Source organism: Cyrtonyx montezumae, unplaced genomic scaffold, assembly GCF_038088225.1.
Source record: "Cyrtonyx montezumae isolate F1298 unplaced genomic scaffold, pur_monq_1.0 scaffold_0, whole genome shotgun sequence".
In the NCBI taxonomy this organism is placed as follows: Eukaryota; Metazoa; Chordata; class Aves; order Galliformes; family Odontophoridae; genus Cyrtonyx; species Cyrtonyx montezumae.
The window spans coordinates 792,799-814,309 of record NW_027071824.1 but is presented as its reverse complement, the minus strand read 5'-3'; the positions used below and the strand labels follow the sequence as shown (position 1 = coordinate 814,309).

The 21,511-nt window shown below is 43.6% G+C and overlaps 1 protein-coding gene across 2 annotated transcripts in view; it reads right to left on the bottom strand.

Moving 5' to 3' along the window:
• Positions 1 to 20,813, bottom strand: part of PAK5 (p21 (RAC1) activated kinase 5) — a 57,328-nt gene extending 36,515 nt beyond the window's left edge. Inside the window, exons 1-3 of one of the 2 annotated variants that reach the window (XM_065732356.1) lie at positions 5,879 to 5,923; positions 5,277 to 5,614; positions 35 to 249 (exon numbers count right to left, since the gene is read on the bottom strand). In XM_065732356.1, coding sequence (XP_065588428.1) covers positions 35 to 238 — 204 coding nt within the window. In that variant the 5' untranslated portion in view covers positions 239 to 249; positions 5,277 to 5,614; positions 5,879 to 5,923. Of the gene's footprint in view, positions 1 to 34; positions 250 to 5,276; positions 5,615 to 5,878; positions 5,924 to 20,751 lie in introns of those variants that run through there. The other variant, XM_065731540.1, reaches the window with a different exon arrangement.
• Positions 20,814 to 21,511: the final 698 nt, after the last annotated feature.

Below are 21,511 nucleotides of genomic sequence, written 5' to 3'. Positions count from 1 at the left end.
AAAGGCAACCAGAAAGAAAGACTTTGCACAATACCTTCATAGGCGCGAGCTGAATGGGAGTGATGCATGAGGGGTCCACCATAGGCTTGGGCCTGTTGGCCGTGTCCGCCAGCAAGCTGTGCCACTGCTGAGGTAGTCCTGTGAACTTCTGCTCCCGGTGGTCAAAGCCAGTGTGGACACGATGTTCAAAGTTAGAGGGCCCAGAGATTTCAAGCCTTTTCTTTTTCTTTCCGAACATGGTGGAAAAACCTAGAGAAATAAAAAAAGAGGAAAGGGAAAAAACCATTTTAATGCTTTATTACAGCCATCATCCATTCTTTCTACCGTATGGATAATTCCACTGAATGTTATTAGTCAAATACCTACATAGATTTCACTCTTCAGCATGGCACCTTTGAGGTCTATTCCTTCTCAGAGGATCTGAGATTTCAAAAACTTAACTCAGTCTCTAATGTACGCATGTTAATGATGCCTCTGAAACAAAGAGCTGCCCCCAAACCCAGAAGAGAAAGCCCCAGGTATTACTTCCTACTCCTTCCTCTGCTGGTCTGCTTGTACTGCAAGGGTGCATCCCACAAAGTTCACAGCCCTGAGCTTTACAGCTGCAGCCCTGTACTGCTCTTGCTCAGGCAGCAGTGCACTCGCACATCAGTAGAACAAATACAAAGCTTTACATCTTAAATCTGTGTGCTAGATCTCACAGAAAAGGCAACTCAACCCAGCAGAGAGCCTGGCTCCTGTATGTTGACAGCTAGATTTCACCCAGAAGCAGAGAAAGCAGAGTTTATTACCACACTGCCATTTCAGATCTAATTCTAACCCTGTCTAAGTGCCTTCATCTGCATTTGTAGAGGGGTCCTGCTTAACAATGCTATTAGCTGCCATAATCATCACACTCACTTAGCACCAGTTGTCCTTCATATGGCAACAAGTTCTTCTGAAGAACAGCAGCACATCCCCAAAGTACCTGGGTTTTTGCTTGGGTGGGTGCAGCTTGCTGGCTTGGGGCCAGCACCTTCAGGCAGGATTAGTTACAGCAGAGGCCCTACTCATTTAGAGATACAGGATTAGTTTTTTTGTTTTGTTTTTTTTTTGCAGATGATGTACACCATCTGCATTAACCTGCACAGGAAGAGAGAAGTCCCTCTGCTACCAATGCCACACAAGCTAGGAGCTGGAGGCTGGCAAAGGAACAGTGACCTTTGTGCTTGTATGTTGCTGGACAGAGAAAGTTGTCTAGTAAAGCTCTGCTACAGCATTTACTCTGCAGAACTGAGCTTTTTGATCAACTAGATCAGTTATTCCCCAACATTATTGTTAATCAAAATCCCTCTGTTTTTCTCAAGGTGGCAGCATCCTGGGATGGTTAAACCATCATATTTGTGATGGAAATCCTCCCAAATTTACTTTTTCACAGTGCAATCTCAGATGTTTTTTGCAATCTGTGACACAGCTTTGCATTAATTCTAAAAGGAGGAGCTCAACCTGTGTTTCAGGGACTGGTGGGCTCTTTCCTCATGGAAAGTACAAGTGCAGCTACTTAGCATCACTACTATTTCGAACTACTTATTTAGCATCACTGTTGTTGACCATAAGCACTCTGCTTGGAATATTTTGCTCCAAACTGTTTGTACAAAAAAAACCCCTTACAAATGTCAGTGTGGCATCTTGCTCCAAGCTTGATTCTGACTGTGACCGTTTCAGCTATCTTTGCACTGTTTCATGGTTCAGCTTCATTTTGGCTGTTCCTAGGATGAGAGTGGGCTTGTCTTCCTCCCAAGACATCTGAGGAGGCAGCAGGAGGGTCTGCAGGGGACATGGGCAGATTGCTGGGGCAAGGAAGGTTTCAGGGCAAAGTGGAAAGAGGAATTAACTGCAAATCAAAAGGGAAACAAGTATTTGCTCATTGCATCAGCACAGGAAACAGCCTACACACTGACCATGTGGATTAATCCTTGGTATTCTTGGTCCCACCTTAAAAATAGAGCAGAGCCCAGTGATTGGGCAAGTTCTGAAGTCACTTTTACAAAGGATTCCAGAAAACTGCTGCCTAAGTAAGCAGGAGAAACCCCCGGCCTCAGGGAAACAAAAAGAGGTCCTGATGCTTTTCAATGAAATACAGCCCTGTCCTCAGAAATCTCTCTGCTTGCTTTCTGTTGCCTCAAGATAGCCCTCCACCTTGATCTTATGGCCATTTCAAGTGGGGCTTGCAAGGTCCTAAAGCAAGAGGAACAGAAATATTTGCCTTTAACAGCAGCCAGGCAAAGTGGCCAGCAGCTCTATAAAACCTCACATATCACACAAAAGGCTCAGCTGTGACGACTCTGCTCCAACTTTCTGACTCAGGTGAAGCCGCTGAGACAACTGAGAGAAGAAAATACAGTTGCATTGCAACCACTGCAGAAAAGATGGGATGATAAATCAAGTTTTTGTTCTACTCTCATTCCACCTTACTAGTTCATTAAAAGATCAAGCCTGTTGTTAGGAAATTGATTGCTGGCTGCTTTATACCTCCCACCTGTACATTTTCAAGTGATGTCTCCCTTGTGTGTATTTTCTTTAGATGGAGCAGGTTTTTTTTTTTGGCGAGACTCATCTTCTCTGGCTTCATTTCCCGTCTCTGAACTCCCTCCAAATTTGCACTGTTTGACAGCCTCTCCATGTCTGCTAACCTGAGTTATCTTCCTCGCCTTCCTCTCCTGAAACTTGTTACAATCATCACTTTGCTACCAGGCCCTTTTTCCATTTCCAACATTAAGACCCTTTTATTTTTCTTGTTGACAGTACCTTGTAGCACTTGCAGAAATGTTTCCAGATTAGCCTTAAGTCTTTGTGGTTGAACTCTGTTACTCACTTTCAAGACTGAAACAGAGGCAGCCAACAGTTCAGGCAGTAGGTTGTACTCACCATTCATCCATGGGGCTCCACTAATTGCAGCTGGCATCAGATCAATGGCATTGGATTGATTTCATTCACCCTCTGGGATTTTAATCTTTAAAGCCTATTGGAGCTGCATTTTAAACCAGCAGCACTAGAATTTTGCTTCTTCATCTAATCAGTGCCAGTACTTGCACAGTTTCCACACCAGACTTACTCCCTAATGGAACTACCAGTTGCGTAGAATCATCCAGAGCCCCAAACTCCAGAAGGTCATCAGCCAGCAATGGTACATACTGCCTTTAAAAACAATAGTAATTCAATAAGACATTATTAGAATCCTAAGAGTATCCCAAGTTGGAAAGGACTTACAGGGATCACCGAGCCCAACTCCTGGCTCCATGCAGCACCACTCAAAATCCAAACACAATGCCTTGAAAGTGCTGTTTCCTGAGCTCCAGCAGCTTGATGCCACGACCACTGCCCTAGGCAGGCTGTTCTGTGTCCTCCGGGGGCAGACCCTGTCCCTAACCCCAGCTGCCCCTGCCCTGACACAGCTCAATGCCGTCCCCAGAGAGCAGAGCTCAGCGCTGCCCTCCGCTCCCTGTGAGGAGCTGCAGCCGCCATGAGGCCTCCCTCAGCTCCTCTTCTCCAGGCTGTTAAACTGTGTTTTGTTATATAGTTCTCTTCCAATTTTAAAATACTACTGCAGATGAATGTAAATGTGCAACTTAGTTCAGTGACACCTTTATTTTCTCAGTAGAGAAAGTCTCAAATCCGACGCTAACGCCACACGTTCACACAGGGGTAGCATAGAAGCTCTCCCTTCTGACTTCAGCTCATGCTTATATCAGCTTAAATCGACCGTGAAGCTCTAGTGCAGAGACAGGGATACCAGCACCTCGTACAACAAGAGACGGATTCAGCCATGCAGGCAAAAGCACAAATGCTGTGTGTCTGTGGCTGGAGAGCATCTCCCATGGGGCTGTGCTCATGGCAGGCAGCCGGAAACCCACCTGACAGCAGCTCAGACTCCATGGGAGTTGGGCAGGAGGGCTCTGGGCAACACAGCCTCTTCACCAGCTCTTCAAACAACCTCTTGGCACCACCGAAAGGAGCACAGCTCTGTCTAGCTCTTAATGGCATCAATAATAAATGTTGTGTGCTGCCTCTTCGCTTCACTAGCCAGCAAGTTCTGTTTCACTGCAAAGCAAAGCTGACCTCTCCTTACCGTGTTCTCTCTAAACAACTGGAATTAATACACGCAGCAATACCAAGCCAACTCCATTTCCTCCTATTTCTCTCAAAGAATAATAATAGCATCATGAAAAGTCCTTAAAGATCATCTGGTCCAACTGTCCACCTACCACTAACACTGCCCATTAAGCCATGTCACTAACTACTACTACATCTACCCTTGCCTTAAAATGCAACCAGGCACGGTGACTCCGTTATCAGGAGTGAAGCCTATTCCAATGCCTCACCACTCTTGGAGAAGAAATTCTTCCTAACATCTACCATGAACCCTCCCTGGTGCAACCCGAGGCCGTTCCCTCTCGTCCTATTGCTAGTTACATGGGAGAAGAGGCCGATGCCCACCTCAGTACAACTGCCTTTCATGCAGTTTTAGAGAGCAATTAACACCTTCCCTGAGCCTCCTCTTCTCCAGACTGAACAATCCCAGTTCCCTCAGCCGCTCTTCATAAGGCCTGTGCTCCATATCTATCGTCAGCTTCGCTGCCCTTTCCTGGACACGCTCCAGCACCTCAATGTCTTTCCTGTAGTCAGGGGTCCAAAACTGAACATAGCACTCCGGGTCTTAGTACAGAAGGACAATCACCTCCCTTCTCCTGGGGGCTGTCATGACCACCTGGGCACACTGGTGGCTCATTCTCAGCCAAGTGCTGACCAACACCCCTGGTTCTTTTCCTCCAAGCAGCTTTCCAGGCACTCAGCCCCAAGCCTGTAGCACTGCATGGGGTTGTTGCAACCAAAGTGCAGAACCCAACAGTTGATCTGGTTGAACTTCATCTTGTTGGCCTCAACCCCCTGATCCAACCCATCCAAGTCCCACTACAGGGCCTTCCTACACTTACCACCAGCTTGGCATCATCTGCAAACTTACTCCATTCTCTCATCCAAATCATCAAGATATTAATCAGGTCCAGCCACAATACCAACCCCTGAGGAACACCATTCATGTCTGTTTGCCAGTCGGATTTAACTCCATTCACCACCACGATTTGGACCCAACCATCAGTCAGTTCTTTTTGTTTTGTTTTTTCTTTTTTTTTTTAATACAACACTTGATGCCATTGAAGGCATGGTCACATTCTTAGAATACCACACATATACGCATTTGCTCTATGGAGAAGAATCTTCCATGGATTTGTACTTACCTCGAATGGCATTAGTGAACAGGAGGCTGAAGGTCAAGCTGCAGCTGCCAGGGCTGTGTGCCCAAACCAACCTCTATTCACTAAGCTTTGTCAAACCAATGACCACTTCAACTACTCTCTCCTTTTCAAACCATAGCACTGAAGCATTGCTGCATGTGAATGATGTTTGTCCTTGACCATTTGAGGACATTAGCTTGGGGAACCCAAGCCAGCGACACTCCCTGATTCTGGCTTAGAAGAGCTTTGGTTTTGTCCCCAGAATGTGCCACACAAGGTGCTGCTTCATCCTCAGACTTTAGAAAGAGAAAATTTAATCTTTCTGCCACAGCTTTATTGATCTCGTATTAAAAAAAAAAATAAAGCATTTAATCATGTGGAGAAGCAGAAAACAGCCTAGACAAGTGAATAAATGAAAATGCTCTCCAGGGCTTATCAAATTATTTTGGCAATAGGAGGAATTGAGGTACTTGAGGGAAATGATTGACCTCTCCACTTCCTCAGGATGCTGGATGGCATCTGTGCAACATAAACGTTAACAAAATTTCTATTGAGAGCACAAAATGCATCCTTTTAAAGAAAACGTTCATTCAGGCACCACTTACCCAATCTCTGTCACAGAGCACAGCCATCCTCCTGCAGTTGTTAGGAAAATCTCACTTCCTAATGGAGCTGGTCAAGAAATTATCCTGCAGGCCATGGGGCAAGTGCTTTCAATGAGCAGAGACGCAAGGAGGCTGGTGGCTGTGGGGGGCTGCCGGCCAGGCACCCTCACCCATCCCTCCCCATGCCAGAGCACTCACCCTTAACTAAATTCTTCTTGACAGCCTTCAATGTATTCCTGACCATGCCAAGTCTCTCAGCAAGTGGCATCGCTCTGTCCAGCTTCTCCTGCGCTCTCCCCTACCGAACGAGAGGAAATGAGAGCTGTCATACTCCTAAGGTGTTGCTATTTTTGTGGGGATGAGCATAATTGCGACGTCAGTCCTCCGTTTGTAGACTCTTTGCCAACACACACACACTGGTTGGTTACTGGAAGACGTGCAAGGCAAGGTGATGCTCAGTGCAAGGCCTGGTGGAGGCTGGAATAACAACAGCCAGTACTGATGGCAGCACAACCATTCGTAAGGTTTAAAAAACCCTGCCCTGTAACATCCCAGACTCGGTGTTATTCACTTCTCTCTGGAAAAGCACACACTCTGCTCTGCTGGTGCATGCTGAATGGTTATAACAAAGCTCCAGCCAGACACTGCAGGAACAGAGGCAATCCTGAAAATGCGCTATCAGGAGCAATCATGGCATCTCTCACTTAATGCCTTTTACTGCAGTGCCTAACAAATTGAATTAGACTCAACAAGCAAAGCCTGGCTGTTAGATCCATACCAGGCTGGGAATAAATTTTCATTTCACTCTTTTTCATGCACAGAAGTAATTCACTGATCACTGCAGTGCAATGGACATCTGGACTAGTCTGAAGTCCATGCACAGCCTCCAATGATGTGTCAATTTGTGACTCGCTGAAAAAATCCCCTACATCCAAAACACCTGCATGTGCAAGATTATGGTAGACAGACTAGCAAAGCAAATGCACTCCATCATCTGCTGCAACTGCGGTGTGCTGTTGCCCAGTCACAGTCAAAGGGACCATACAGGTCCTTGCCTGAGCTCAGGGCACCTCCACGGATGCACAGCAACATCTTCTCTATGACCATGTGAAGCCTTGCCCAGCTCATGTCCCTGAATTTGTACTGCTGGCTCCCATGGAGAGATGACAGGTTGCTCTGGTTATTCAGCCTCACACTTTGGCTCCATCCTAGGGCTCTGGCAGGTTGTCTCTCCCCTGTACACGAGGCAGGGGATATGGAGACAAGCTGATGAATCGAAGCAGTAAAAGTTCAAGTTGATGCAAATTGCCCTGGAAAGCAGTTGTGCACTTACAGCATGTAAACCCTGAATAGCTGAAATAAATGGAAACACTAAACACCTTACTTCTTATGACTTAAGGCATTCTGTGTATCTTTTATCATACCCTAACTAGGAGCAATTCATTTGAATCACCAAATGTGTAAACAGAAAGCCTGTGGTTTATGTAGCAACCAAAGGATAGGCCCTATACCCAATGACAAAGTGTGATATGCTTTCTACCTCCCTCTCAGAAAGTAGCTCTTCTTTTAGATTGAAACCTAGGGAAGTAAGAAAAGTTTATTTTGTGTTATACCTTGAAAATGGTATACCAAGGAGCCCCAAGCACATCTGCTGGGCACTGACGACAGCATTTGCATTCCCAGACAATCCTGCTGACCAGCAGCGAGCAAAAGACTGAAATTCTGCCATACTTAAAAGCATAAGATAGCCTTATAAATAATATAAAGTGAGATGGGTATTTTTACTTTAAAATTTAGTTTTTAATGACTGCGTACCACAGCTACACATTTATTTTCCTTATGTTACAATTTCAGCAGCCAGATGCTGTATCCCATTAAATCAAGGGAACACTGTGCCCAGCAGCAGCACTTGCGGATGGGTAGATGCCTGCCCTGGGAAGCCTGGAAGTATTTCTTACCCAACACTTTTGCTGCTTGAGCACATGGCTGGGTAACGAATATTCCCTCGGGAAGGGCTCGTTTTTCATTATCTGTCTCAGCCCAGCAACATTTTTGCTTTTTAACAACCAGCAATTAGTTCATTTCCAAAGAGCAAGCACACACCACAGTCAGTCCAGCAGTCCATGTTTCCTGTTGTGTTTTTTTGCAAGGGCTCCCTCTGGTTCCTCTGCTGTACAACCTTGCTGCTTGGGGGCAGGCACGCTATTAGTGTTTGTAAATTGGCTTCACACACACTGAGTATTCATCTGCTGCAAGCCCAGAGCACAGGGCTGCACTGAGAGCTGAAATCTCATGGTGCCTCACAGCTCTGCAAAGGCAGCCACGTGGCCACAAAACCTGGCTAAAGCCAACAGCGTTAGCAAATCACTTCATTTTCAAGAACTCTAAATAAGAAACATAGGCTGCAAAATGGGAGATGGGTGTGGGTTGCTTTCCTTTAGTAATTTCTCATTACTGATAATAGTTTTCTGTCACACAAGTACCTCAGTTATTCTCCAACATAGCAAACAGAATGCAACAATCCATCATTAGCTTTGCCAGGTTCTATTCTCACTCTGTGATTAATTATAACCTTTTCCAATATTTGATCATAAGCGAAAAGAGTACGAACTGAGAAGCACAAACTAAATTAATGTGTCAACCAGCTTGCATAGCCAGTACTTGAGATAAATGTGAATCAGGCTGGTATTCCATCTCAAGGAGAGAGCTACTGTCTGCTCCCTGACTGATGGCAGCTCTGAGCACTGAAATACTCTGCAAGGAAGAGGCAGAAGTCACACTGATTTTCCTTCAGCTGGCACAGCTGCAATTCTCCACTAGTGAAGCTCATGGAAGGAGACTGAATCTGTCCATGAATAAAGGCACAAACCCCAGAAAATTCCCAAGTCAAAAATATGGCAAGGCATTCTGCCCTGCCACCTGCCTTGCTTTCAAGCTCCAGGGTTACAACAGCTCTTCAGTGCAGCTCCAGAGCTGGGCTGGCTCTTGATAAACCTGCATTAACTCACTATACCCAGCAGCTCTTCCTCAGCTACGTATTGGCCTCTTCATTCTGACCTGTCATTATTTCTTTTTAATAAGTGAAAGTCAAGTCTGTGGGTCACCATACAGGCTGGGAGGAAACCTGCAGAAAACACTGATTCTGGCCCACACAGGGTAGTTTGCTTTGCTGCAACGACTGCTGAGTACACAGGCAGGCATATCTGAGTATATATATATACACACAACTATAAAAAAGTGGAAAATGTTTAATATTTTTTAAAGAATAGCAGCAACAATAGTTTCATACTTCTTCATTTGCTGTATGAATGGTTCTAAGCTTCCTGGTGGGGCTCCTTTCCTGCTGCCTACAATCAGAGCACAGATTTCCTTTGGAAAAAGTCATCCAGGTTGGAAATGGCCTCTAAGATCATCTAGTCCAACTGCTCACCTACCACCAATACTGCCCATCAAACCATGTCCCTAAGTACTACATCTACATGTTTCTTGAGTACCTCCAGAGATGGTAAATGTGTGCTCCAGACACATTTTTTAAAAGTTCTCCATTCTTCTATTTTTAAGCTGAAAATGCAGAGAATGCAACATTATTTTCAGGAGATGAAACAAAAAGCAGAAGGCTGAATGAGAAGCCAATACAAGCAGTATAAAGGCTGTTAAAAAGTTCACTAGGTTTCAAATCAGGCTTGATGCACCACTGGGATGGAGGTAAAAAACTGAACTGACTCCCCAAGATAGGATATTACTAAATGCTTCGGTTCTTGCATTAAGTGAGTGGATAACACTGCATGCAGAATTCCAGGTAGGTTCATCCATTATTATTTTAATGTTTTGGTTTGGAAACACCTTAGAAAGTGTTCTGAAGCACCCTACCAATGAAGATGACACTATTAAATAGTGTCCCAGAGACTACAAAAAGGACCTATGAATCTGGAATGAATGAAGCCAGCCAACGCAGCCTCAATCCTGAGAATCCTCCTGACAAACTTACATACAGTGTTCCTTCTCTTTCTGTGCAAGCATTCATGGGACACACCTGGTGCAAACTTAGCACTATTTCAACGTTGCCACCATCATTCCTAATGCCTTCAAGCTGACACTCAGCTCTGTGCAGTTACCTGGCCAAAACTCGCTGATCTGTGCAGAAGAGCTGAACGAGACACTCTTCATTTTGTGGTGTGACAGCTGTGCACAGCCATCTGAAACACAGCTTGTCTTTCATGTCACTGCCACCACTACTGTCATGCAGCACACACTGCCCCACTGTGCTCACGTCCTGTGGTTGGTCTCCAGAAATGCTCAGCTAGTGACAGTGAATGTCAGTGAGCGCCATTTTTTTCCACATGGAGGAATTCAATTACACGCCTTTGCTTCATACCTGCTTCCATATTAGACACCGTTTTTCAGACTGTCCTCTGCTGCCATTTTTCACATGACAACAAAATGTAATAGAACGTAGGTGGGAAGGTTCAACCTCTACCTGCTGCACCACCATCTGCCTTTGATGTCATGGACCAACAAAATAAAATTGGAGGTATTATTTTTGGAGCAGCCCTCATACATGCTTTGGTCATAGAAAAATATATTCGGGCTGACTTCCAGACCACACCTAATAAGTAAAAAAGTGTCATCCTTCCTAAAAATGCTCATTTTCTTTACAGCAGTTGGCTCACTTCAACCTCAGGTCAAACTGGTCAGATTTTCAGATATACTGTGACACTGTACAATATAATAAAAATACATTTAAACAATTATAAGCTGTCCAGAACTTGTCACTGTCCACATTAAACACCACAATACTTTCATTACAGCTCATCCATCACAGCACAGTCTCTTGATAGATGGCCCATGAGAAATGCACAGTGGAACAAAATACAGGAAGAAAAATACTAACAAAAGGCAACGCATGCTTCTAGAGAAATAGTAAAAGCTGGTACAGAGCGGCCAAACTAGGATTTATGTACTCTAGGGAACAATACTCATTCTTTTTATTGAGTCCTGTACAAGGACTCATTTCCACACACTGAATGACATGTGCTTTCCTAATTTAGAACTCGTGTGATTCCTGGTGGATTTTAATGCTCGGTAATTTTCATCTGAGTAGCTTAAATGCACGTACTGTAGTCAGTCACTCTCTATTATCTTATACACACACACATACAGCAATGTACAGACAGAGTTTCCTGCAGTGAATTAGTTCGCAACAGCTCAGGAAGCATTAAAAAGGAGAAAAACAAACAAGCAATAAAAAAAATTAACCAACCAACCAAAAAAAAATCCACAAATCACCAACCTCTGGAGGTAGCTCAAAATACTTCTAGCCTTAGCAAATAAGAGTCCAGATTTTCAGAAAGAAATGATCCTCCGGGTGCTCAGCTTAAGATAACTGATGGGAATAGTTTTGCTGGAAATGCTGGACACCCAGAGGACAGTGTGTTAAGTAGGACACCCATTCAGCAGGACACCCCATGTCTCAAGTGTCTTCCAAAGCTTAGAAGCAGATGAAATATTTTCCTGAGGTTTTATTATTATTATAATATTGTATTTTCTGATATATAGTGTTAAAATATGAAGGACATAACTAAGAACTGAGAAACAGTCACTGATTTTAATGCTTCCAATTAAAAAAAAGACTAAACAATACCATTTGGGAAAAGGAAACACTACCAAGAAGGAATGTGATGACATATTAGAAAGCAGAGAGAATGAGCAGAAAGAGCAAGAAACACACCTCGTGAGGTCCCTCCCAACCCCTACAATTCTGTGGTTCAGTGAAACACTGCAGAAAACAAGAGTAGTGAAACAGTATTACTCAATTACACATGTCAGCATTTCTACAGGTTCAGGGGACTGCACAGTTAGAACTGCAGGAACATGAAAAAATACGGCTGTCAAGAGAAAGGACTCAGAAACTGCCTGAAAGTCACCTGGAAAGTTGCTCTGGTAGATCACGCACCAGGTTACATGTAATCAGCATCCCAGGACACATCCGCAGTGGGCGGGCTGACAAAGCCTTGGCAAAACACATGGACTGTCACCAACACCCAACACCCAACACAGTGAATAAGGCACCTGGGCATCCAAATAACTTTTTCTTTTGTCTCTGTGTAAAGCTCTTCTGAAGCTGAGTTTCTTCCCCAACACTTGATGGTGGCCACAAAGCTGGCAGCAACACCAAGAGAAACCACTACATGACCACATGTATAAGCTGGTCAGCTTTGAAACTTTTAGACAGCAGTGTCAAAACATCACTTCCAAAAGAAAAGGCCCAGCTTGAACAACATGACATTGTCCCTGCCCAGCCTGCTGTCTCTGCACCAAACACAAAATGTGGCAGTTTTGTTGAGAAATCACTATCGTAACTAGGAGTCTGTGAGCAAAGGCAGGATCTCTGAGTGTTCTCTGAGAAGTCTTATCACAGAGAAGGAGATGCTGACACCACAAATAAGTGAAGAGCTTGGCCATCATCTCACAGAAATCAAGGGCAATGGCTTCTGTTCTACCTGGGGAAATCGTGCTGGGGGACACCAGGCCCTAGGCCTTCTTTTATATCCCTGGAAACACAACTTTAGTGTAATCTCATTAAAGATCCTTCTTACAGTCTAAGTAGCAAAAATATACCACCAATTAAGGATTGAAAATCTCTGCATGATGTCTCTGGTTGCATTCGGCGCTGCTTCCAGGGGGCAGGGAGGCTTGTTAGCTCATTCATTCCCAAATTCATTAAAGACCAACTCCAACAAAAGTGCTGACACAAGTGGGAAATATCAAAGGACAAGTGGGAAAAGTGACTGGAAAAGAACACATTAAGAAAACACATGCAGTTATTCTACAAGGTGGGGACCAGTTAGTACTCAGTGAAAAAGGACACTGCTTATTTTTTGTTCTGTCTCTTTGTGCTCTAAATGAACAACAGAGAAGATGACACAATATGTATGTCATGAAGCAATATAAAGGTTTCAGAAAGATGATTTAAAGATGGCCATGATACTCAAATTATTCAAGATACTGCAAATGAATGGCAATTAAATACAGCCCCATAAGGTAACCTCTGCACTCCAAGCCCACTGAAAACTTACTGCATTCTTTTTCCTGAGTTTTAAAACACCTTCTTGCAGCAATTTGTCATAACTGTCCTCCTGGAAATCTAAATGATCCCATTACCATGTCTACTGAAAAGCGCTAAGCAAAATGCCCCCAAGAATTGATAACAGTTTCTTCCACCTAAAACCTTCAGTGCTTTAGGAGTCAGGATTACACACGCTTTCATGAGGGGTAGAAAATAAACCAAGAGTCCTCTGCATACAGTAACAAAGTATGACTTCAGTTCCTCTGGGTTGGGAACACCACGTACCTTCAGCTGAGGTCTAAATTTATGGGGTCAAAACAGGGAATGGACTTCAAAAGCTGCTCTTCAAGAATGAATATGATCTGGGATGCATCAGAGTAAAGCAATTCAGATTCCAAGGCTGACATACGTGCAAGGCTTTTTTTCCAAGTGCTAGCAAACCAATTGACAAAACTGGTGTGAGAGCAGTCATTCCTTCTGCTGCAACAAACTCTTAGGTATGCGGTTTGCAAAATGCTTTGGTGTGCCTCCTAATCCTATTCAGCTGTATTCCTGAGAGAGAATCTGAAGAAGAATCAATGTCCTAAGGCCCTTCATTGGTTAGCAAGAAGTTTCAAACTTCAGCTGGTAAATTAGCATTAAATCACTGAATACATTTGGAAGTTACAGGTGATCAATACTAGTCTCTGCCCAACAGGAACTGAAAATGCTGGTCTGCTTCTCTAAGCCCACAGCCACAGGAGGACGTAGGATTATCTGTACGCTGAAGGACTGTAAGTGAGTTATGTTAAGATCACATTCTGTACAGCACTTCTGCACAAAGACACACCAGCACATGGGAGGCCTTCATAGATGCTATTTTGATAGCTGAAGTTTCAACATCACCACTGTCGGCCCTTCTAAAACAAAGTAGATAAACATATTTTATTACAAACCTGAACACAGTATTCAGAAATTATAAAAGAAATGTCACCCGCTAAACCAGTGAGCACGTTCTCAGCTGCAAGGGTGTATTGATGCACTTTGCTGGCTGACAACAAATGTCCATGGTCAAAATTTCAATACATATTTCTATACAACAAAGTAATATAGAGAATAAAAAGACTGCAGCCTACGTAAGTACATGCATTTATATGCACAAACACAAAAGCTCATGAAGACCAACTACCAAATCCCAGTTAGGTTTAACTGGAAAGGAATCTTCTCCTCTTGCTACTGTGGACCAGGAAAGGATTACCTGTGCAACATTGCACAGCACCAGCTACTTGTCTTCACTAGCATGAAAAGACACTAAGAAGTGCTGAGAGGGAATATCAAAGCCTCAGTCCTGCTCCAAGGCGGGCTTATTCCCAGCTGCTGCCCATTTACCCATTACCAGACAGCATGCCTAAGCACTTTCAGGCTCCCTCCCTTACTGTACTCCAAAGCTTATTGGAAGCAGTGGCCGTTCTTCCTGCATTTGCTGTCTCTGGATTGGGTTGCCAAAGCACCAAGAAGAGGACAGGCAGCTCTCTGATGTTATGGACAGCAGGTCAGCCAGGTGCTCAGCAATACTCCTCCAAAGAAGGCAGCTCTTTACTTGGAGCCAGGGTCCCTCCCCTGCCAAACTGCTATAATCCTCATTTAAACACTGAGTCTTGGTCACCACGATCCTTTACTTTTTTCAGCCTTTATTTTTACTGCTTTCTATTTTTCTAGTTAGCAGAATCTTGAAAACAAGATGACACCATCCATACCACTCATTTCAAACGATTCTGTTCTCTTAAACTCCTCTATTAAACTCTCTCTAAAAAACTCTCTCTCTCTTAAACTCTACTCTATTGCACCTGCAATAGAGCTGCCAAGTGGATCTATCCTTAGTGCCATCTAAACATGATTCAGTATATTGATTCATTTAAATGCCAATTATGCAACTAGATATTCAATATAAAAATTAAGAAGATGCTTATTTGTGTGATTTACTTCAAAACTAAAAGAAAACTCTCAAAACTTCCAAGACCATCCAACATTATTGTGACAATCACAATTGTTGAGGCCCTTGCATACCTGATGAGAGGAGAGCTGAGCACACGCTGCTCTGGGCTCTGTACCTCTCTGGAAGTCATCTACACAACCCACTTAACTGTGGCCTGGTGTAGAGCTGTCTCATTGCTGCTTTTGCTTTCTGGCTCATCATTTGAGCCTCAAAACTACTGTTAGCTTCAGTGGAAGAAGGCTCTGATCTTAGAAACACTCTCTTCTCTATTTATGTCTTATCAAGATAGGAAAAATAACCACAAATGGTGACAGCAAATACAAAGGCAAGGGTGAGAGGGCACAGAGTTGACTTTATTTGAGAAAACCTACTTCATATTCCCTGACTTTGTAACACAGGCCAGAGGAGGTATTGCACAGATACTCAAGTGCCTAAACTTTGGAAAGAGTGATGGCTAAATGACAGGTTAAAAAGATTAAGACAATGACAAGCTGCTTTCTGTAACACTACAGGTTTAAACAGAAGCTCCTGGCATTGTTTTTTGGTGATGATCATGTACAGATGGACATTAACCATCCTCTGGTCAAATCCACATGCCAGGCACATCCGTGTATCAGATCTGCTCTGAAGCCAACCCAACCCCACCACCACACCGTGCCTCAGTAGATGCTCAGTCTGCACTCAGAATGAAATGAGCTGGGAAAAAGCAGCAGTAGAAACACCTGCAGGAGTTCAGTACACCAGTGCCTGCTTCCCTCCCTTTGGCTGTCACTCCCTCCTGTTTCAGTGGAAACCAAAGCCTCAGCAACTTAAACAGTGCTCCTTCATTAAGAGCTAGAGTACTGATGTTTTGTAAAGATGCACATTATTTGCTCTGACTCCATCAGTTTATCAGAAAGAAAAAAAGAATGACAGAAATTTCTGACTTGGAAAATCTCAGAGTCAACATTTGTAGATGAAGTCTAATTTTAGTTTAATTACTGATTTATGCATTTTTTTCCTGCTTTTTAATAACGAAGAGTACACTCCCATGGGGATGAACCGATCATGCTAGCATGCAAAACCACCTATTGGCTTATTAACAGAGCTTTCTAATTCAAAGGTAAAGGCAAGCAGAACAGCAATAATCTGAAACAAGCACCTGAAGTGCTCCACAGAACTCTGCTCCAGGAAATGTAAGAAAAGCTTTTTTTTCTACTCCCTCCACCCCCAATGAAAGACAGCCTTCTAGAGTTGATGGCACCCACCACACATGCAGAGGCAAATGTTTGCACACTAGATAATAATCAGTGCAAGGAAATTACAGACGGGGAGGAGGAACTCTATTCTTTCTTCCTCTTGGCTGAAGGCATACTTAAAATCTAAAGAGTGCGTAGGAACTTAGAATCTTTCTCCACTGTTTTCACTTTCAGAGGAAAGCCAGGCACCCCTGCAGCACTTCCACACTGCCTGTTTTCTGAGGCTGTTTTTTCATGCCCATGAAGCACTAGGTCTGTTTCCCAAAGGACAACTTCCATCAGCTTCTACCCATCTCATCTGCACTACTGCTCAGTCACCTATTCATGCAGAATCGTCTTTCAAACTCCCTCAGATTTCATCCCAACCTAACCTTCATCTCTAACTCTGTCCCTGTGCTCACTGTCAAAGAACCATCTCCAGTAGAATAACTTTTCATGGTAACAAATAAAAACGACTTTCCTTGCTGTCACAGAATGGCTTGGGTTGGAGGAAACCTTAAAGATCATTGAGGGCTGCCCCCCACCAGCTCAGGCTGCCCAGGGCCCATCCATCCCAGGAGCACCTCCAGGGATGAGGCACCCACAGCTCTGGGCAGCAGTGCCAGGGCCTCACTGCCCTCTGAGTAGAGAATTTCTTCCTAACCTCTAACCTGAATCTCCCCTCTTAGCTTAAAGCCATTCCCCCTTGTCCTATCACTATTTGCTTGTGTAAAAAGTCTATCCCCTTCTGCTTATAAGCTCTGTGCAAGCACACACTAACATGAATAAATACAGAACAAAGCAATAGAGATGCAGAGAAGCAAACTAAGGCACTGCAAGAGCTAGGCTGGAAATATATACAAATTATGGTTACAAGGACACAGAATAAAATCGAAAGCAAATGTAGAAGAAATCATTAGATGTCTAAAATCGAGGTTAGGTTTCAGAATAGATATTGCACCTTTTCTATCTGAGAAACAGCTTCCAAAAATCTATGACATTAAGACTTAATCAATCATAGTACTTTGATGGTATCTCATCTGTAAAATGATCAATTGCAGGAATAAAAGTGAGTTTTAATTCAAGCTTCTCCAGGAAGAGATTTGTTAGAAAGAGATCAGCTCAACCTTTCATTCAGGGTAATCTCTACTGTTTATTTTAAAAAATCTAGAATGAGGGAAAAATGATGATGGGCCAACACAGCAAAATTTCCCTATGGATGAAACAAAGCAAAAACATGCAGGTCAGCTTGCTTTCAGCTGGGAGAAACAAAAGCAAAAATTGCAATTAGCCTACAATTCATAAGGATGAATCACATGGCGATGATTCAGACTGAACTGTTGACAAAGTCACACTACTGAAAAGCCCCGCTGAGAAGAGGGTAGCAGTACTGGAGTTGGTTTTGGCAGAATTCAAGATACCAACCTACAAGTCTCATCTGTCAAGGTCTCTGTGGTCAAAGCAGAAGAAGGTGGACTCTCAAGGGAACTATTTCCATTATTTTATATTTTGTTCCTGAAATCAGCAGCTTGCCCTTTCCATCTTCACAGCCCCATTCTGTCCACATGCCTCCGTGCTGTTAATGCACAATTACAATTTAAATGCATTGCCTTTAAGCTTTTGAGTCACCAATGGTCATTTAGGTCAATACATTTGTTTCTTCTGCTCTTTTGAATATTTATGTGTTTCAGTGTTTTTCCATTTCTTAGTCCCACTGTAACTCATTTCTGAGCCTCCGCTCACAAAACAACAAATGCCAGGCACACCACATACTGTGCTGCCCATCTGCTTCCCACTGATGCCTTTCCTGTTCACCCCATGTTTTCATCTGCTCTGTGCTTTACATGATCTTCGTGGCAAAGTTTTCTCGTTATTAAGTCCATCTATCAAAAAAAAAAAAAAAAAAAAGAGCAGCACTATCCATTACCAGAGCAATACTCATTACTGTTAATATATAGTTTTCTCCAGAGCTCATCAGCACTAAGCTCTTTTACTCTAGCACAGAACACTGGAGAAAATGCAGAAAACTTTCAGTGTGTGACTATTTGTCATGCAGGCGGGGAACCACCTTGGGGCTGTTACACCATGCAACCAGCAAAAGAATCAAGTCCCTTTTACTTGCTGTGACATCAATTTCACCGAAGCACGCTCCCAGCATTTATGAAACAGCCTTTATACAAGTGCCTGTGGTGAGAATTCAAGAAAGAAAAAGTACCTACTGGGGAAACCATGAGCAGGGATGGATGAGAGCAGAGCGATAGGCACGATTACAGAAATTGCACTGGATTTCCCTGGAAAGGCAGGAGCAGCATAGAGATATCAATGTGAGGAGGTGGAGGCTGATCCAAAGGGCACAGATTTAATATAAAATTGAGTAATAGAGGATAGGCAAGTAGAGAAGGAGCTAAATCTGTCAAGTAATTTTGACTTGATCCAGCTTCAATGGGGAAAGCCAATAGAGTAGTGTTTGCAGGGAACTGAGGATTTTTTTCAGCCCCATTTTACAACAGATGAAGCGATGGTAAAAGAATTAACTCTGCATCACATGGTGGCTGCTGCAGGTCTGCTTCGCTGGGTCTGCCCTGAGTGGTTCTCCCAGCACTATGATTACTCAGAATTGAATGTATTAGACAGACAAAGCCAAAGCAGTTCCTTTCCCCCAACAGGAGGGTTTCATAAATTCATAAAACCTCTATAGGCTCAGCCCTTTTCACCCTTCTCCCTCATCCACTGAAGCAAGTCTTTCTGAGATCAGTAATGCCCCACCTCCATCAATAGCCCTTAGAACATCAGAAGTCACTCAGCACACACGTGATCTGCCTCTTTATGCAAATGTAAGCCTGTGGTTGATTTCCAAGAAATTCACTTACACAGGAGCAGCCGAAGGGGGCTCACTTTCTGCCTGGGTTTTGCAAAGAACCTGTACCCATTTGGAGTACATGTTCTTTGTTCCACGCTTTTCCCTTCTTAAAAGGAAATATCTGCTTCCATAGCTGTCTCCATGGAAACAGCAAATTTGTGGTACACCACGTGCCCAGTTTCAACATGGATCTGTGTTTCTTAACACAAGAGTGCTAAAACCTCAAGCTGGGATCAGAAAACTCTGTCAAGTCTCTTCTGGTTCATTTGTCACCACTAGAAAAGTTCCTGTGGGCCAACTCATGCCACACATGGCAACATCTGTGCAAAGCTACTGCTGATGAATGGCCAGTTCAGACTTCAGTTACGCTTGATATAGTGGAAGGATCAGACAAAACTTTTAATTTGCACACTTCATTAATCTGGGTAGCACCAACACAGTTCCCAGGCTACTAAAGCTGCTAATGGAGATAAAACTAAAGTATTCTGTTTCCTTCCTGAAATGTGCCTTGAGACCAAACACTCAGCAAATTTATAAGAAGTTACAGAAATTTTCACCAGTTTTAATTTTAAAGAGGAAAAAACCCACATACATTTACCATTACCCTGCTTTGACAGCTTTGTGTGATTCAATCCACTATTTTCCCAGCTGAACTGCAGGTACAAGTCTCTGTTCCCTCTAGAGAACTTAGGTAACAAACAACACAAAGGTTCAGTTCTGAGTCGTGTCTTAATTTTACGGCAGCGTTGCTAATTCACATTACACCATACTGAGTCCATTTAAACAGTTCTAAGAGAGGCAATTAAAAACGATCTTAACCATAATGTTAGAAAAACACTGCTCTGGACATCCTGAAATTCTCTAATGTGAAAACTGGAACTGAGCAACTGATCAGTTGGACTTGGTTCCCAATATACTGCTGCATCCCCCAGCAAGTCACATCCAGTGAGAGAAGGCAGCAGCACCTACATCACTATTAAGCTCAACTCCCAAAGGAGAATAAGCGACTCCTTAGGCTCCTTGAAACATCCCATCACTTTCAGCTTTCAGACTATCACTGAGGATGCACAACAGCTGCACAAACAGAGCACAGGTAGAGAAGAGAGGATTTACCCTCCGGCTTGGGAAAATTGGCCCAAGTGTAATGAAGTGTATAGCTTTTCTACAGTCATTTGTTCAGCTCCATAAATCCCAGGGCATAAATCAGGCTGTCGGGGTGAGCAGCTGTGCAGGAATCTCTGTAGGAGTGGAAAAACTGCTGCAACCACCTACAGCATCAGAGCAAACGGCCAGGAGCTGCGCTGGGTGCCAGACCCAACGCTCCTCTCATTTCACATCACATTACTGCTGCTGATTTAAAAGGAGTCACTCAGTTGTAATACCATAAATATCAGCAGAATCAGTTTCACTGGCAGTCTGAAGTGAATAATAGGCAAACAAAATCCATCACTCTCTAACTGTCCTTCACTCAATGGTACCTGTTTAAATCAGTATTATTATGGCAAAGATACTGAAATTGCTACCAGAAACCCAAGCAGAGACTGGAGATACTAGAGCTTCCCACCAGTAAATGTTTTCGTCGCCACTGAATACCATCCATTTCAAAACAGAAACACCACCTATGGTGGTAGACATCGGGAAACCCAGGGCTGATCTGGATCTGCAGGAGGGTGGACTGTGAGCAAGGCAAACAAGAAGAAATACATAACAAAGGCCCTGGGGAAATCACAAAGGAATGACTGAATAGGGACCCACCTTGGGGCTGAGATGACCAGGAGGTCTCATCCCACAACTGAGGATCACAGGACCAGCGTGTGTCGGAGCTCACCGCTATTGAAGGCTGAAGAAATGTCTCCTGCGAGGGCAAATGCTCAGCCCAGCCAAAAAGCACTCCTGTTGGTAGCAACCAGAAAACAATTATGGAAAAGAAGTCAAGAGAGACCAACAGGAACATCAGTCACATAACTTATGAAAATGGAAATAGCATGTTCGTCAAAAGATTTTTAACATTTTTTTGTCAGTTTTGGAGAACCTGAAGTCACTTTTGGACTTGGGTTGAATTCAGCACACAGGTTCCCTCTGAAATGTAGGCTTTATTTATGAAACTACTGAGGAGAAGAAAGGGTGATGACACTGCCCCCATGTCAAGAGGCTGCATGGTTACACAGCTAGGGTGGGAAAACCAGGTTCAGATCTCTTCAAGGTACTGTTCAAAGATGAGATTTAACAGAGGACGTTCAGAAGGAAGCTGCTTAACACCACCACAGTTATAATGTCTACGTATCTCCTCTCAATGTACACTGAAACCCAGGCTAGCCACCCTTTGGCAGTACAACTCAAGATTCTCTTTCTACCTCTGCCAATAAAGATGGCCATCCTTCTGGGCTTGACTCTACCTCTACCACCAAACCAATGCTGAGTCCTGCACCCTGCAGGATGAGGCCCCACTGCTTACACCTCAGTCTCCCAGCAGCTGCAAGGAGAGCTACACAGATAACTCAACTGCTGAACAGCA